This window comes from Pelodiscus sinensis, chromosome 1 (assembly GCF_052426305.1).
Source record: "Pelodiscus sinensis isolate ZL-2025 chromosome 1, ASM5242630v1, whole genome shotgun sequence".
Taxonomy (NCBI): domain Eukaryota; kingdom Metazoa; phylum Chordata; order Testudines; family Trionychidae; genus Pelodiscus; species Pelodiscus sinensis.
This window is the reverse complement of record NC_143052.1, coordinates 350,807,471-350,826,034: the sequence shown is the minus strand read 5'-3', so window position 1 is coordinate 350,826,034 and position 18,564 is coordinate 350,807,471. Positions and strand designations below refer to the sequence as shown.

General features: G+C 45.7%; 2 protein-coding genes across 2 annotated transcripts; both read left to right on the top strand.

The window, feature by feature from the left end:
• Positions 1 to 964: 964 nt before the first annotated feature.
• On the top strand, positions 965 to 2,056 carry LOC102461911 (olfactory receptor 51G2-like). The gene has a single exon (XM_006132546.3). It carries the CDS (start codon positions 995 to 997, stop codon positions 1,928 to 1,930), a length of 936 nt encoding a protein of 311 aa, XP_006132608.3. The 5' UTR covers positions 965 to 994; the 3' UTR covers positions 1,931 to 2,056.
• A 13,275-nt stretch (positions 2,057 to 15,331) lies between these two features.
• On the top strand, positions 15,332 to 16,267 carry LOC102462134 (olfactory receptor 51G2-like). Its single transcript, XM_006132547.2, has one exon. The coding sequence runs from the start codon at positions 15,332 to 15,334 to the stop codon at positions 16,265 to 16,267; it is 936 nt and encodes a 311-aa protein (XP_006132609.2).
• Positions 16,268 to 18,564: the final 2,297 nt, after the last annotated feature.

The window sequence follows — 18,564 nt, the reverse complement described above, 5'->3', positions numbered from 1 at the left end:
AAATAACCCCAACTATACGTACAGTATGATGGGAGCTAATTTGGCTTTGACTAATCAGGAAAGATATCTTGGAGTTATCATGGACAGTTCTCTGGAAACTTCCACACAATGTGCAGCGGTGGTCAAAAAGACAAATAGGATGCTACGAATTATTAAGAAAGTGATAGAAAATAAGACACAGAATATCTTACTGCCCCTGTAGAAAATTATGGTACACCGACACTTCAATACTGTGTACAGATGTGGGCTCCTCACCTCAAAAAAGATATTTTGGCCTTGGAAAGGGTTCAGAAAAGGGCAACTAAAATGATTAGGGGTTTGGAACGGGTCCCATATGAAGAGAGTTTAAAGCGACTGGGACTTTTCAGTTTAGAAAAGAGGAGACTGAGGGGGGATATGACAGAGGTATATAAAATCATGAGTGGTGTGAAGAGGGTGAATAAAGAAAAGTTATTTATCACTTGCCATAATAGAAGAACTAGAGGACACCAAATGAAATTAATGGGTAGCAGGTTTAAAACTAATAAAAGAAAGTTCTTCTTCACACATCGTGTAGTCAACCTGTGGAACTCCTTGCCAGAGGAGGCTGTGAAGGCTAGGACTATAACAGAGTTTAAAGAGAAGCTAGATAATTTCATGGAGGCTAGGTCCATAAAAGGCTATTATCCAGGGGATAGAAAAGGTGTCCCTGGCCTCTTTGTCAGAGGCTGAAGAAGGATGACAGGAGACAAATTGCTTGATGATTGTCTTCGGTCCACCCTCTCTGGGGCACCTGAGAGCAGACTGGTGCTGGCCAATGTCAGCAGACAGGCTACTGGGCTAGATCGACCTTTGGTCTGATTCAGTACGACCATTCTTATGTTCTTGTTTTCGTGTCATAACTGTCCTCTACGTTCTGAGAGCAGAATGACGTCTAGTAAAATATTGTCTAGTCTTCTATTTTTTTTCTCTCAGAAAGGAAAATTCAAAACTCCTTGAACCTACTCAGTACAACATGTCAGCTGACAATAACACCAAATCCACTACTGCAGTGTTCCTTCTCACTGGGATATCAGGGCATGAAGCTGTCCATCTCTGGATCGCCATCCCTTTGTGCCTTACCTATGCTATTTTGATCATGGGAAATACAGGAATTCTGTACATTATAAAAACGGATCCAAGCCTCCATGAACCCATGTACATTTTCCTTTCTATGTTGGCCATCACAGACCTTGGCTTATCAATAACCACTATGCCGACAACACTGCGTGTCTTCCTATTTAACTCAAGGGAGATCAGTCTTGATGCTTGTTTTGCTCAGGTGTTCTTCAACCACTCATTTTCATACATTGAATCTTCCGTACTCCTGTCGATGGCTTTTGACCGCTTCATTGCTATCCGTAACCCACTGAGATATGCTACCATCTTAAACCTGCCAAGAATAGCCAAGATGGGACTGGTGTGTGTGCTAAGAGGGGTGACTGCAGCGTTCCCATTCCCCTTTCTCCTGAAACGCTTCCTATATTGTGGAGCTAATGTCCTCTCCCATTCCTACTGTAGGCACCAGGAGGTAATGAAGCTTGCTTGTGCAGACATTACAGTCAACAATATCTATGGCTTGGTCATAATGCTCTCCACAGTGGGATTGGACTCTTTGCTCATCTTTCTCTCATATTTGATGATCCTCAAAACTGTGCTGAGTGTCACGTCCCGCACGGAGTGCCTGAAGGCACTGAACACGTGTGTCTCCCACCTCTGTGCTGTCCTGCTGTATTACACACCAATGATTGGTCTGTCTGTGATACACAGATTTGGAAATAGTTCTTCTCAGTGGCTTCAGATTCTCTTTGGATACATCTACCTGCTGGTGCTACCTCTGATGAACCCGATCGTGTACAGCGTGAAAAGCAAACACCTGCGTGCAAGGATTATCAGGATTTTTGTCAAGTGAAGAATCAGTTCAAGAGATAGATTCATCTCTGGTGATGATGCGGGAGAAAACTATGGGTCACATGCACATCTCCCATCATTGGCTCTTGTGATTTATCCTGCCCCCATGCTGTATGTAATTAACTTATGAATATGAATATTCATAACTCAAAGATGCTTTGGCCAAAGTATCTCATGTAACCTAACAATTTTAATGTCTCAATCTGCTAGATCTGTGTATCTTATTTCAATGTATGTATCATTCTTGTGTGTAAAGTTAAAAATATAGGGTATGGAATGCTTTCTGGCTTCAAATGTAAAAATGAAAGCCGTCAAGGGTGTTTCCTTCAATACCAGAGTAATGTTTTGTAAAGATCCTCATTTGTCTTTTAAGTCTAAACATAGCTTGGTTTTGGGAACTCATGGGATCCGCCTAAATAGGAGGAAAACAACAACAAATGGGTTGGTAGCACTTTATAGACTAACAAAACATGTAGATGGGATCATGAGCTTTTGTGGGCACAGCCCACTTCTTCAGATGTCAAGGTAATTTTCCATGGAAGAGTGGCAAATAGAAACAGAATTCCCATTTAAAAATGGAGGTTCTGGAGTGGGGACAAAAAAGAGGGATACAGTGTGCCAGAGGAGGTTGCCAGAAAGTAGGGTAGGTCTGGGGGTGCAGGATCTGGACTGGAGGAGAGGTGAGAGTGAAAGGTCTGAGTAGACAGAGGGTAGGCTGTCTGAATGGGGGAGGGTGCAGGAGCAGGGAAGGAGTAGGATGTCTGCGAGGGGAAGGATTCAGGAGTAGACAGAGGGTAGGCTGTCTGAATGGGGGAGGGTGCAGAAGCAGGAAGGGAGTAGGATGTCTGTGAGGGGGAGGATTCAGGAGTAGACAGAGGGTAGGCTGTCTGAATGGGGGAGGGTGCAGGAGCAGGATGGGGGTAGAGTTTCTGAGGAGGGGAAGTTGCAGGAGTGGGCTGGGGATATGGGGTTTCAGCTGGAGGTGTGTGTGTGGGGGGTGTAGACTCTGGGCATGAGAGGAAGAGGGAGAACTTGCTTGCCTTTGCACCCCCAGCCACTCCCAGCATCATGTCCCAAGCATAGTTTCTCACCACTTCCATTGGCCAAAATCCGGCCAATTGTAGCAGTTTGGAAAGAGTCCCGGCAGCGCATCCACGTGCTGCTGTAACCCCAACTAGAGGAGGGAAAGCACCAGTATGTGGAGCTGCTTCTGGCTCTGCTTAGTCCCTGTAAGGCGTATCCAGCGGGGAAGCTTGGAGCTTTCTCCTGCTCCCTCCCCTGCTCCAGCGGGAAGCCAACACCGGTGCTGCAACCTCACAGAAGGACCGCAAGGCTGGAGCGCCAAACCCCCTGCAAGTTGGCTGCAGAAGTGGACTGCTGACCGCCGTTTGAGAACCACTGGTTGAGTTGGTCTGGCTGGGAGAAAGCAGTCAGACAAAGGTCAGCTTCACAGGTTGACCCTGAACAGTCATTTAAGGTATCAAGAAATTTAATCTCTGCATCCCAACCTGACGTGTAACCAGTCAATATGAGGATAGTTGAAATCCCCTACTTTTATTGAGGTTTTTTTTATTTTGGTATCCTCTCTAATCTCCCTTAGCATTTCATAGTCACTATCACTGTCCTTATCAGGTGGTCGATAATACATCCCTACTGCTATATTCTTATTATTGGAGAATGGAATTAATACCCATAGGCTACGTCTACACTGCAGGCTTTTTGCGCAAGAACTGTTTTGCACAAGAGTTCTTGTGCAAAAGGTCTTGTGCAAGAGTGCATCCACACTGCCATGTGCTTTTGCACAAGAGATATGCTTTTGCGCAAGAGCACCCATGGCAGTGTGGAAGCTCTCTTGCACAAGAAAGCTCTGATGTCAATTTTAGCCATAGGGCTTTCTTGTGCAAGAAACCCCTGTTGCTTGTCCACACTGCCTTCTTGTGGAAGAGCTCTTGTGCAAGAGGGCTTATTCCTCATGGGGAGAAGACTAACTCTTGCGCAAGAAACCCTGTTTTCTGATGCTTTACTGTAAATTTACTTGCACAAGCACGCGCGTGCAGTTTTTGCACAAGAACAGCTGTTTTTGCGCAAAAAGCCTGCAGTGTAGACGTACTAGAGATTCTATGGAACGTTTTGGCTCATTTAAGATTTTTATTTCATTTGATTCTACATTTTTTTTCACGTATAGTGCCATTCCCCCACCAGTGCCATCTGTTCTGTCCTTCTCATATATTTTGTACCCTGATATGACTGTGTCCCATTGATTGTATTCATTCCACAACGTTTCCATGATGCCTATTATATCAATATCCTCCTCTAAAATGAGGCACTCTAGTTCACCCACCTTATTATTTAGATTTCTAGCGTTTGTGTATAGGCACTCTAAAAATTTGTCACTATTTATCTGTCTGCCATTTCCTGATGTGACAGACTCATTCATTTGATTGTGTCTCATCTGATCTGACCCGTACTTCCATCCTCTCCTCCTGACTGGAACATAGAGAATCTCTATTAATAGACCCTCCCCTAATAGATGTCTCTGTCTGATCCATGTGCTCCTCTACACTTGTCTGCTTTCCTGCAGCCCTTAGTTTAAAAACTGCTTTACGACCTTTTCAATGTTAAGTGCCAGCAGTCTGGTTCCATTTTGGTTTAGATGGAGCCCATCCTTCCTGTATAGGCTCTCCCTATCCCCAAAGTTTTCCCTTTCCTAGTAAATCTAATCCCCTCCTCTCTATACTATCATCTCATCCACACATTGAGATTTTGAAGCTCTGCCTGCTTACCCGGCCCTGAGCGTGGAACTAGAAGTGTTTCAGAGAATACTACTATAGAGGTCCTGGATTTCAGTATCTTTCCCAGCAGCCTAAATTTGGCCTCCAGAACCTTTCTGCTACCCTTCCCTATGTCACTGGTATCTATGGGTACGTCTAAACTACATGCCTCCGTCGACGGAGGCATGTAGATTAGCCAGATCGGCAGAGGGAAATGAAGCCACGATTAAAATAATCGTGGCTTCATTTAAATTTAAATGGCTGCCCCGCTCTGCCGATCAGCTGTTTGTCAGCAGATCGGGGCAGTCTGGACGCGACGCGCCGACAAAGAAGCCTTTCTTGATCGGCACAGGTATGCCTCGTGAAACCAGGTTTACCTGTGCCGATCAAGAAAGGCTTCTTTGTCGGCGCGTCGCGTCCAGACTGCCCCGATCTGCCGACAAACAGCTGATTGGCAGAGCGGGGCAGCCATTTAAATTTAAATGAAGCCGCGATTATTTTAATCGCGGCTTCATTTCCCTCTGCCGATCTGGCTAATCTACATGCCTCCGTCGACGGAGGCATGTAGTCTAGACACACCCTCTATGTATCACGACCACCAGCTCCTCCCCAGAACTACACATAAGTTTACCTAGATGTCTCGAGAGCTCCGCAATGTTTGCACCAGGCAGGCAAGTCACCATATGGTTCTCCCTGTCATTGCGAACCCAGCTATCTAGGTTTCTAATGATTGAATCCCCCATTACTAACACCTGCCTTGATCTAGTTCTTGTGTTATTTACTCCTTCTTATAACACTTGCTTATCTACTTTCTCCACACCAGTCACGAATTCACAGACCTTTATCACATGAAACATATCATAGCACTATGAATCATTGTCTTGAAGGTACTGGTTTTTTGGATGACATTTGAAGAAAATTGCTACTCTGAATGTTTATATGCACTGGATAAAAATATGTGCTGGCTAAGAAGAATCAGGATTGTCATATTAAAACCAGGATATATGGTCTCTTTATCCTCTAACCAAGATTCTTTCCTGTCTTGAGGGTAAATCTCACAATTTTTACACTCTCTGGGCAGGGTACAAAGCTCAGTCTATGTTACATGCCTATCACCAAGCAGGTCACACTGCATATTTCAGTCTCTAACCTTTGGGTGCTTGGGTCCTGAGCAGTGTTCCCTGTAAGCTATGCTCAGTTAGATCCATGCACGGAGCCCTGAGCCTATGACTGGGTGGGGCTGATTAATCACCTGTGAAGCTGTGCTGCCCCACAGCTTAGAGGGAACACTGGTCCTGAGGTATACAACCATTCCCAGCCTGCTTAAAACAAATGTTCATTAGCAAACAGCACTGCATACATCTCCCGTCATCTGGCATAGCAAACACTTTGCTATGGAGATAGAGAAAGCAGAAGCGGCCCAATTTGCAGCCTTTTGGGAAGTGAAGGAGCTCTTGGGACCCAGCTCAGTTTCCCTGTGGCTCTGAGAGCATCTTCCTATCTGTTTGCTCCATTCTTGCGGAAGCAGCTTTTGTCCAGCTGGGCCCAATTGCCATAACGCTCAGCTATGTCCAAGTTACAAGGCCAAAGTGTGAAGCGGATCCTCGCCCATAAGCTGTCGTGGCTGTTGCTCCATTGTTCGTCAGTTAATCACATTGGCTGTGTCTACACTGGCAAGTTTTTCCGCAAAATCAGCCGCTTTTCTGGAACAACTTGCCAGCTGTCTACACTGGCCGCTTGAATTTCTGCAAAAGCACTGACTTCCTACTGTAAGAAATCAGTGCTTTGCAGAAATACTATGCTGCTCCCGTTCGGGCAAAAGTCCCTTTTGCACAAAAGGGCCAGTGTAGACAGCTCAGATTTGTTTTCCACAAAAAAGCCCCGATCGCGAAAATGGCGATCGGGGCTTTTTTGCACAAAAGTGCGTCTAGATTGTCCATGGACGCTTTTCCACAAAAAGTGCTTTTGCGGAAAAGTGTCTGTGCCAATCTAGATGCGCTTTTCTGAAAATGCTTTTAACGGAAAACTTTTCCGTTAGAAGCATTTCTGGAAAATCATGCCAGTCTAGACGTAGCCATTCAGACATAAGGGCTTACAAACACTGGCCCAGGGACCGTGCTGAAACTTCTAGCATCCCCATAACACTCCCCTCAAAAATCCACTGTCTAACCCTCGCTGCCCCAAGCACCGTAGGGAATCAAACCAAGCTATCCTGAGTGACAGGCCAGTGCCCAGACCTCTGAGCTGTGACAGGTGCAGCTGGATTCTCTATTATGCCAGCAGATATGTAAAACATGTAGCCAGATACGGTATTTTAATTATCTGGCCTGTCTCAATGGACTTTTGAGCAGCCCGGGGGTTGAGCTGACTTCTGCCTATTGGCAATGGTTTCCAAGAGCACAGCCCGCTCTGCCACGTCCGAGCACATGATTGTCACTCCAGCGTGATCTCTTGTAATGGGACTTGGAAGGAAGCGCAGGGTGTTTGTGTCACTTTTGGGTGGACTAGAATTTACTTCATCGACCTTCTCCAGCGCCTAAAAAAACCCAGCTCCTGCACAAACAGTTGGAGACCCTAAGCTCAGTCTCTAAGGATTTTCAGCAAGGACTGCACAGAGTCAGCCTTCCCTCATTCAAAGCCCACAAGGAGCTAAAGAAATGAATTAGATAACTATGACATTTTATGATAAAGAAACAAATAATCCATTTTATAGCACAACCTGACTATTTTAAAATCCATAGTCATTGTCTCCAAACTTACATCTATACACATAAATAAAGAAATCAAGCTAAGTCTGAACATCTCTACCCCTCAGCAACATGGCGGCTGGGTCTACACTGGTGCGATCTTGCGCAAGAGCGTCCACTTTTGCGCAAAAGCTTGCTGCCTGTATACACTGGCCACGTGTTTTTGCGCAAGTAAACTGACGTTCTAATGTAAGAAATCAGGGCTTTTTGCACCAGAACTCTGATGCTCCCGCTCAGGAATAAGCCCTTTTGCGCAACTGTTCTTGTGCAGGAGGCCAGTGTAGACAGGTACAGGCAGTCCCCGGGTTACGTACAATATAGGGACTGTAGGTTTGTTCTTAAGTTGAATTTGTATGTAAGTCGGAACTGGTACATATTGTAGGGGAAACTCTAGCCAAACATTTCTCCAGAGCTCAGTTCTATTCTCCCACACCTCACTTCCCTCAGTCCTTTATTCTCAAGCTGAGGTGTCTGCTGAGAAAAGCCGCTCCGCGTCTCCCTGGTCTGCTGGGGGGGGGGAGGGAGGCGCTAGCTTCGCGTCTCCCTGGTCTGCTGGGGGGAAGCAGCTAGTGTGGGGTTGCCTTACCCCGTTTGTAAGTAGGGATCCGATGTAAGTCGGATCCATGTAACCCGGGGACTGCCTGTACTATGAATTTCTTGTGCAAGAAAGCCCTATGTTTAAAATGGCCATCAGAGCTTTCTTGCGCAAGAGAGCATCTACACTGGCATGGATGCTCTTGTGCAAAAGCACATCTCTTGTGCAAAAGTACATACCAGTGTAAATGCTCTCTACTGGAAGAGTTTTTGCACAAGAATTCTTCTGCAAAAGAGTTCTTGCTCAAGAAGCTGCCGGTGTAGACGTAGCCAGGGAGAAGAAACCAAGGGTGTGTCTAGACTACAGGATTTTGTCGACAAAAATGGACTTCTGTTGACAAAACTATACCTGCATCTATACTACCGCTGAGTTCTGTCGACATAACGTCGACAGAACTCAGCAGTTTTGTCAACGCTGGTAAACCTCATTTTACGAGGCATAACGCCTTCTGTCGACAGAGTTCTGTCGACAGAAAGCGTTATTGCATCTAGGGTTGTGTCTAGACTACAGGGTTTTGTCGACAAAGCAGCTTGCTTTGTCGACAGAACTGAATGTAGTCTAGACGCTCTTTGTTGACAGAAGCTTTGTCGACAGTATCTGTCAACAAAACTTCTGTCGACAAAAGCCTGTAATCTAGACGTACCCTAAGAGTTCTCAAAAGATAAGGTAGCGTTCCCCTGAGTCTCAAGTAGAGTATTTGAGCACCGCATCTATCCAATCTGCTGAGTCTAAATCAACATTTTCCTTCCAGTTGCTTGTGGGAATATTTATTTGGAATCCAAGCAGATTCTTTTTCTGCTGAAATCACTGTTGGCCAGTAAGCTAACAGTTTCACCCACCACTCATTTAAGCATATAGATAACCAAAAAAGCCTGGTACAATAAAACACAAAACCGACCTTAGCAAAAGATAAACGATTTGTTTCTCTATTACTTCCTTTAAGGCAAGCTGATGAATTACACTAATTGAGACAATTTAACTAACACAGCTTGGCTCAACATTTAAAGCATGCAATTAAACAGGGAAGACATTATGATCCTCTTCCAATTTGCCCTTGCTGAAATTAACATTACCTGTGCTTCTCTCTGGGGAGATTAATAATAGCACTATCCTGCTGCAAAATGCAGCATTTGGGGAAATAACCTGCTTTTTACTTCGGGATGCAGCCCCTCCCAACTCACACCCGCAGGTAGCTCCCTGCAAAGCAACTGCCCTTTCTTACCTGCTCTCAGGGAGAAAGATCCTACCAACAGGGAACCTTTCCAAGAGACCCAGAACTGCCACACCCAATTCCAGAAGCTTCTGGCTGTGCAGTGCTAAATCTGCCTGGCAACAATGACCCAGACACAACTCACTCCTACCTCCCCCGCATGGGTCTCTTAAAGAGATATCTCCCTATTAGGAACATAGGTCACCCTTGCAAAGATCTATTCTCAGCCTGGAATACTGAAAACCAGAGGCCCCCCCCCCACACACACACACACTTCTCCAGACTTCTCCAGAACACAAAGTCTCCCCTTCCCCATCTCTCCTCCTTGATGCAGGACCCCCACCAGCCTGCTTGCTGGGGTCTGCGCGAGTTCAGCCTTCCTGCATCCTCTGCTCATGCTTTTCCCCTGAAGCCCTACCCACACCCCATCTCTACCTTCAGGCCTCATCCCCCGGCCAGAGACGGACTGTTCTAAGCACTGCCCAGGGAAGCGTGATGAAGGGTGCAGGTGCCAGGCCACTGAGGGTGTGGGGCTCCAACATGTGTCCTTCATCTGTCTTGAAAAGGGAGAGACCCTACACTGAATGGGCTGAGCTGGGTTGGGAGTGAGGGTAGCCCAAATGGAGGGGAGCAGGAGGGAATCTGGGCCTGAAACTCTTGCCAGGACTCCTGTGTGTCGGATCTTTGCTCATGTATTCTGCCCTGCCTCGGTGGGGAGTGAGCTCAGCAGGTGTGTGGCGAGCAGAGCCATCAATAGGGGGGGGTAATTGAATGGCTTCTCTTGGGCCTTCTGTGACAATCAAGAGCCAGGCACAACCCCCTGGCTAAGGGCATGGAGGAAGAGCAGCTGTTCCCCTTGAACAGCCACTGCCCACAGCTGGTGCAGCCCTATGGATCACATAGCGCCCAGAGTGCTCAGGAAGGGCCAGGACTGCACTTACAGAACAGCTCTGTAGCTGTTGAACGAGAACCAGGCTCTCTTCACGTTTCCTTACCAAATGCTCCCCGTGAAACACTCTGATCCCCACTGTCCCTCCAAGAGAAGCTGAAGTGCTTTGCGTGGCCAATGTTGACTGGAACCAGAGAGTCTGGTCATCCTACAGGCTTCTCTTTGTCCTCACACGGACAGCATCCTCTCTCCCTGCAACTGTCTGCAGATGCCTGGCGAGATCCAAGCTAACACAATTAGTTCAGCTGGGTGGAAGAGGGTCTGAGGCCATAGAATAGAACAAACACTTGGGCTATGTCTACACTGGCTCGATGTTGCGCCAGAGCTATGCAAATGAGGCTAAGCGTGGAATATCGCCAAGCCTCATTTGCATATCTAATGAGCCTCCATTTTTGTGGAAGAGGCTCTTGTGCAAGAAGGAGCTGTCTACACTGCCCCTTCTTGCGCAAGAAAAACCCTCCTGCGCAATGCTGTTACGCTGATTATTTTCAGGAATAACGGCATTGCGCAAGAGGGTTTTTCTTGCGCAAGAAGGGGCAAAATAGACAGCTCCTTATTGCGCAAGACCCAATTCCGCAAAAATGGCAGCTCATTAGATATGCAAATGAGGCTCGGCGATATTCTATGCTTAGCCTCATTTGCATAGCTCTGGTGCAGAATCGTGCCAGTGTAGACGTAGCCTAGGTTTACACAACTATTCAGATGCATTGCCTCCAGGCAGAGTACCGATAATCCAGGAAGCTGAGGAACAGCAGCCCCTGTGACACCCACGGGGGCAGTCTGGAAGCCCATGGAACTGCTGTGCCCCCAAAATCTCAGGCTAGGCTGCCCAATCTTCCACTGCTGTGTTGGTGACAGTGCTAGCCTCTACAAGCCCTGTTATCAACCAACATGAGAGGAGATTACACCACACACATCACTGACCTACCTCAGTGCGTTACCTAAGCCACTCAAAGACAGGGAGAAGACAACAGCCTATTTCATAGCTCTTGCTCCTTGAACCCTTGCTGGATTTTAAACCAAGAATGATACTGTCTTGCATGGCCCAGTGTCTGTATAGTGTACGCTAATTAATATAGAGTATTTTTCCTTTGATGTGGGAATGGTTTGTAATCGCCTTTGTGCACAGAGCTGTGATCATCCCCCGACACTTAGCCCAAAACATATGAGTGAAGATGAAGCATAAAACAAGTTTATTAATTTCAGAGAGATGGATTTTAAGTGATAGCAAACAGATCAAAGCAGTTTACCCAATAGCTAAACATCCAAGCTAACCCTAGCACAAGACTGATTAACGTGCCAGAGAAATTAGAAGTGTTTCATCTGCCTCCGTTCAGATAAATGAATGTTGCACTGACATACTTTAGAGACTCATTCTGGGAAGAGACAGTATCTCCTGCCCAGGCTACAGCTGGTTTCCTGTGCCCATTAGCTACTCTAGACACTCTCCCCAACTAAGTACAGCCTCCTTCAGCAGGCCCTGCGGGCAGTGGCTTCTACAACAGGTTATGGAATCATATCTCTATGGAGCCTGTGCTAGCAGGGAGCCAGTGAGGGTCCTAGATCAGTAGAGGAGACAGAGAAACTGGGCGAAGGTGAAGGGGTCACTAGTAGTGGGTCACTGAGACCTGTGCCTGCTTTTGGGGATCCGTGGATCTTGGGTCCTCTCTTTCATTCTTCAGGGAGAAGAGAAGGCACCTCCCCTTCTAGAACAATCCAAGGGAAATTTCCATACATGGAGTCTTGTGGAATCTCCCTTCCTTGGCCCGCACGTTCAGTTTGTAATGCAGGAAAATAAGGATGCTGGGGAGAAATCTGGTCTTGTAATAGTAGTAGTAGTAGTAGTATTTTATTATGTATTTAATTCAGCAAGATCACAGCTGTGATATCATCATTGTTACCACTTTGCAGCCCCCCCCCCCCAAGGGAGTCATGTGTCTAATTGGAACCATAAGGATCATGAGGATAAACCCAGATTCCAAGGATGGAACCCGCAACAAAATTCCATCCCCCGTGATTTGCTGTCAGGTGTGATGGGGTTAAAGCTGGCTCACACAAAGTTAATCAGCTGAGGTTCCCTGATGGCCAAGTGGCCCCAAGGGAAGGTATAAACATGCTGCATAAAGGCAGTTGCCTCCACATCTGAAAAGACACTGCTCGCACAACCTCTCCGATGACTCCTTGTGCTGTAGAGTGAAGACCTCTGGTGCCAGCGGCTCCCTTCTAGTAGGAACTGGGTACGTGGGCAGGTTTCACTGTCTGTTACATGCCGAGTGCAGAGCGAAGGCTGCAGGCTGTTTGCATTGGCAGATGTTCTGTGCAGCGGCAGAGGACTCTGCTGGGCTGTCGGGGTGACTCAGTGATGACCTGGAGGGCAGGCAGTGCTGGGGAGCTTGCGTCCCTCCCTTACATTTGTCCATGATTCATTGAAGGTTGTGTGAGCTACATAGAAATTGGCACTCAGACAAAGCTTGGCGTGTTAAAACCCTGATGCCCTCATTCAGGATTTCTCAAGTGGTGCCATGCTCCACAATATGTTACTTTGGATACTCAGAAATCTGGCAATCCACTAATCTCTTCCTCTGCCCTGTTTGATTAATCTTGATTTGAAATTAGAAGCTGCTACAGTCATCAAGTGAGTGTTCCTATATTAAACTACCCCCTCATCACCTGCAACACTTTCAGCTCCATTCCTTATCTGTCTCATTGTACTAAAAACCCCATTGGCTTGTGGGAAATGCATCATATGGCATCCTTGTTCTTCACACATATTAGCAAGGGTGTAGAAGTAGTAAAAGTCAAACCCAAAATTCTCTCTCAGGCTAAGAAACAGTCTCTAATGTTAAGATCCCTCTCTAACCTGAGAAATATTCTCTGAAAGATCAGAGCGGGGAAATGGTTTGATATGTGTGTGCTAATGTAGAGATGTGGTATCTTATAGAATCATAGAATACTAGGACTGGAAGGGACCTCGAGAGGTTGAGTGCAGTCCCCTGCTCCCATGGGCAAAACATTTCATCATAATAGAAATATACCAAGCCAACGTTTGATGTCATGTATGCATATCAGAAGCCAGAAGCATAATTCTTGGAATATGTACAGGAAGGAACATTATTAACGTAAATGGTGCTTTAAAGGGTTTTGGTTTATAAAGTATTTCAGGTGTATGCCAAATAGTGCTTGCAATGGGTTTGTGCTGTAACCTCTTTGTTCAGCAAACAGTTGTATGTTCCTGTCCCTTAGTAACTGAGCTAAAGCTATTTCTACAAATGAAATTTGCAGTCACACAGTCAGTAACTCTGCAATACCTGTGCAAGGTCTTCCAAAAGCCCTCAGAGAACAGAACCACTGATCTGTGTTTCAGCAAAGAGTGGAGCTGAGGTGTAGGGAAGGAGAGTCTAACAGTTGTTGAATATCATTTAATCCCATCGCCCTTTTAAACATGCTTGGTAACTTGGTAACTTGCACACTCAAATGGATTAGTGCAACCCTAGGGTGTGTCTAGACTACATGGCTCCGTCGACGGAGCCATGTAGATGAATTGACTAGACATAGGAAAATGAAGTGGCGATTTAAATAATCACCGCTTCATTTACATCAAAATGGCTGCCGCGTTGTGCCAATCAGCTGTTTGTCGGCACAGCGCAGTAGTCTAGATGGGGATCAGCCAACCCCGGAACCCTTTGTTGGCAGATCTTGTATGTCTCGTTTCATGTCAACGGAGTCATGTAGTCTAGACACACCCCTAGGCTGTGTCTACACTGGCCACTTATTCCAGAAAAGCATCCGCTTTTCCGGAATAACTTGCCAGCTGTCTACACTGGCCGCTTGCTTTTCCGGAAAAGCAATGACAATCTAATGTCAAATTGTCATTGTTTTTCCGGAAAAACTATGCTGCTCCCATTCGGGTAAAAGTCCTTTTCCGGAAAAACTGTTCCGGAAAAGGGCCAGTGTAGACAGCACAGTAGTCTTTTCCGCAAAAAAGCCCCAATCGCGAAAATGACGATCGGGTCTTTTTTGAGAAAAAGCGCGTCTACATTGGCCACGAACGCTTTTCCGGAAAAAGTGCTTTTCCAGAAAAGCATCCTGCCAATGTAGACACACTTTTTCCGGAAATACTTATAATGGAAAACTGTTCCGTTTTAAGCATTTCCAGAAAAGGGTGCCAGTGTAGACGTAGCCCTAGTGTTTGCACTATTCACAGGTAAAAACTGGCCAGGCAAAGCACTTCAGCTTCACTTGGAGGGGTTCTTGGGGATCAGAGGGTATCACTGGGAGCATTTGGTAAGGGAAAGTTAATACAACCTGGTTCTGATCTAATTTATACATATAAGCTCGGCACTCTTGAATGCAATGTTATTGAGTCCAGAAAATGGGCCTAAGAATGAATCCCATGTACTGCAGAAATGCAGAGGCATAATTGGCAGTCTCAGGACTGGAGAAAATATGGAATATCTATAATAAATTTATCTGAAGGACAGATAACCTCTATGAAAATTCTCCCCATTCATTTTCAATGGCATTATAAAATGGGCCACACTCAGAAATGCAGAAGCAGAAAGTGTGGGTTTGGGAAGGTTAACATTATAAAACCACACAGAATTCAAGTAGGCCATGGAAATCCCAGCCACAATATTTCCATGGGGCCAAGAGCTTACAGGGATTCAGCAAGGAGCTGGATATTTATATGGATAACCAGAAAATCAAATTTCACAAGTGAGGATTTTCTGAGAAGTTTTTGAAGATCTATCAACACTCATGATTATCACCCTAAAATACTCTAATTTCTGAGACTCGGGAGGGGGGAGCTTTACCTGGGAGCAGGTCATCTCGTAGCATCTAATTAAGGGTTTCCTCCACTTCATTTGCAGGTCCTTGTACTAGCCACTGGATTCTGGGCTACATGGACTACTGGCCTCACCCAGCTTGACAGCCCCTAATTTCCCATCAGAGGTGTAAATCCATGACTATATTTTTGCTCATCTTCCTTGAGCTACTGGGGTTCTTGTGTCATAAACACCCTTTACGTTCTGAGAGCTGAATGTTATCTAGTAAAATATTGTCTAGTCTTCTATTCTTTATCCTCTCAGGAAGGAAAATTCAAAACTCCCCAGATCTACCCAGTACATCATGTCAACTGCTAATGACACCAAATCCATGGTTGCAGTTTTCCTTCTCACTGGGATACCAGAGCATGAAGACGTCCATATCTGGATCGCTATCCCCTTGTGCTTTATTTATGCCATATTGATAATGGGAAATACAGGTATTCTGTTCATTATAAAAACAGACCCAAGCCTCCATGAGCCCATGTACATTTTCCTCTCCATGTTGGCCATCACAGACCTTGGCTTATCCATAACCACTATGCCGACAACACTGGGTGTTTTCTTGTTTCACTCTCGGGAGATTAGCCTCAATGCCTGTTTTGCCCAGTTGTTCTTCATCCATTCGCTTTCATACATTGAATCCTCTGTGCTCCTGTCGATGGCCTTTGACCGCTTCATTGCGATCCGTGACCCACTGAGATACACTTCCATCTTAACCGCACCAAGAATGGCCAAGATGGGACAGGTGTTTGTGCTAAGAGGGGTGGCTTTAGCATTTCCATATCCATTTCTCCTAAAACGCTACCGATACTGTCGAGCCAATGTCCTCTCCCATTCCTACTGTGTGCACAATGAGGTCATGAAGCTGGCTTGTGCAGACATCACAGTCAACAATATCTATGGCTTATTCATAATGCTCTCCACGGTGGGGTTGGACTCTTTGCTCATCCTCCTCTCATATGTGATGATCTTCAAAATGGTGATGAGCGTCACATCGCATGCGGAGTGCGTCCGGGCCCTGAACACCTGCGTCTCCCACCTCTGCGCCGTCCTGCTCTTCTACACACCAATGATTGGTCTTTCTGTGATACACAGATTTGGAAATAGCTCTTCTCACTGGCTTCAGATTCTCCTCGGATTCATATATCTGCTGGTTCCACCCCTAATGAACCCGATCGTATATAGCGTGAAAAGCAAAAATCTGCGCATGAGGATAATCAAGCTGTTTGTCAAGTGAAGAGTCAGTTCATTACATGGATACAGCCCTGGTGATGAGGGAGATGGAAAATATGGGTCACATGCACCTCTTCCATCATTGGCCCCCTGTAATGGACTGCCCTTCCCCCTTGTTTGCTGTATGAAATTGACTTATGTATATCTATGTGCATAAATCGAAGATGCTTTGTACAAAAGCATCGTTTAACCTATCAATATTAACGTCTCAGTCTGCTGTATCTGTATATCTTATTTTGGTGTATGTATCATTCTTGTATGTAAAGTTAGAGATATAGGGTAGGGTATGCTTTCTGGTTTTAAATATGCAAATGAAAGCCATAAAGGGTGTTTCCCTCTATGTGTGGGTGATCACCTCTAAACAGCCTCTTTTGTCCTTTAAGTATAAGCAGTTGTTGGTCTTAAGAGGTTATATGATCCCACCTAACTGGTAGGGTCTGACCAGATAATTTTCCATGGAAGGGTGGAATGTAGAAACAGAATTCCCACCTAAAAATTGAGATTATTTAAGATGCAAAGTTTTTCAGTTCTTGGTCTTTGGCTGGCATGTCCCTCCTAGGAGAATGAACCAGAGACCCCAGGAAAGAAGGAACTCCCCTGGAATGGAGGTTTAGCTGAAATAAGAACAGTTTTAGGGGAAATTTGTACTTTGCTTGTGTTAGAAAATGAATTGCTAGTCCTATTATTTTAAACTTGTAACCTACTTTGTTCTGCCTGTTTTCATTTGCAGCCACTTAAACCCTACTCTTTGCACTTCATAAAATCACTTTTATTTACTATTAAGCCCAGTGTGAATGATTGTTACTTGTGGGAGCAATCAGTGTGCACATCCTCCTTTCATTGTTAAAGGGTGCTCACGTGAATGATTTATTTGGGGTTCTGATCCCATTTGGGGAGTGGTTTCCCTAGAAGCTGGGGCTGAAACTGCATTTTCCTCAGACTTGAAGACCGTCAGTGTCTGACTGCTCCTCCGGGGGATGTTGATCTCACCTCTGTGCCTTGGCTGGGGGAGAGCAAGAGATCTGGCCCAGCAGGACAGGGTGGTGAGAAGCCCCAGAGAACAAGGTAAATGTCAGTGGCTTTGTCAACCCACTGGGAAGCACCCCCAAGGGGTCTTCTGTGACTGCACCCTATCACAGCCCCGACATCCGAGGTGACATGAACTACTGATCTCCACTCTGTAGAGAGAGGCTCAGATGGTCTCTAAGGCCTGGACCCATGGAACGGATCATTTTGAGGGTGAAATGAATAGGCAGAAAGTTTAAAACAAACAAAAAAAATCATGAAGGCCAAACGTAACAGGGCTCAAGAGAGAACTAGATACATTCATAGAAGATAGGTCCATCAATGGCTACTAGCAGATATGGTGTCCCTAGCCTCTGTTGGATGGAAGACGGGAACTGGGCAACAACAGGTGGATCACTTGACGATTGTCTGTTCGGTTCATTCACCTGAGATTGGCAGGTGTTGGAAGGCAGGATACTGGGCAAGATGGACCTTTGGTCTGACCCAATAGGGCCATTTTATGTTCTTATTCAGCCACAGAATTTCAGGTCAGAATGGAACTTAAAATCATTTAGTCTGAACCACTATCCATCACTGGCTGCAGAATTATCCCTAGTACCTCTTTGAGTTCAATGACTTTTATTTGCTCAACATTTGTTCTTCTAAAAGGTATTTCCAGTGAAGGCATCTAAGCTTGATTAGGACCGACTGAGAGATTCTATCATCTCCCATGGGAGTTTTTCTCCCACTGGTTAAGCACTCTTGCTGTTAAAAATTTATATCTCATTTCCAAACGTAATGTGTCTGGGTGAAGAGAGATTGAAAAGACGAGGACTGCTCAGGTTGCAAAAAAGGGGACTACCCCAGGTTATGAAAGAGATACCATATATACTCGAGTATAAGCCGACCCGAATATAAGCCGAGGCACCTAATTTTACCACAAAGAACTGGGAAAAAATATCGACTCGAGTATAAGCCTAGGGTAGGAAATGAGGCAGCTACTGGTAAATGTAAAAAATGAAGATAGATACCAATAAAATTACATGAATATTTATTTCAAAGAAAAACAATAACCTAGCTCTGTAAGTGGAAAAGGGGGTCAACAAAAACAATATGGTATCAAAAATACCGTAACTCCCGCTCAAAGTCCTCCCGCCAATCCAATGAGCCCCTGAAGGGCCGCCTGCAAGAAAGCGCCCAGCGCCAGCACCAGTCACACACGGGAACAGATGCTCGGACACTCGGCCCAACCAGCTCAGCCCCCGCCACCCCCGCCCGGACCTTTCCCAGGCCAGA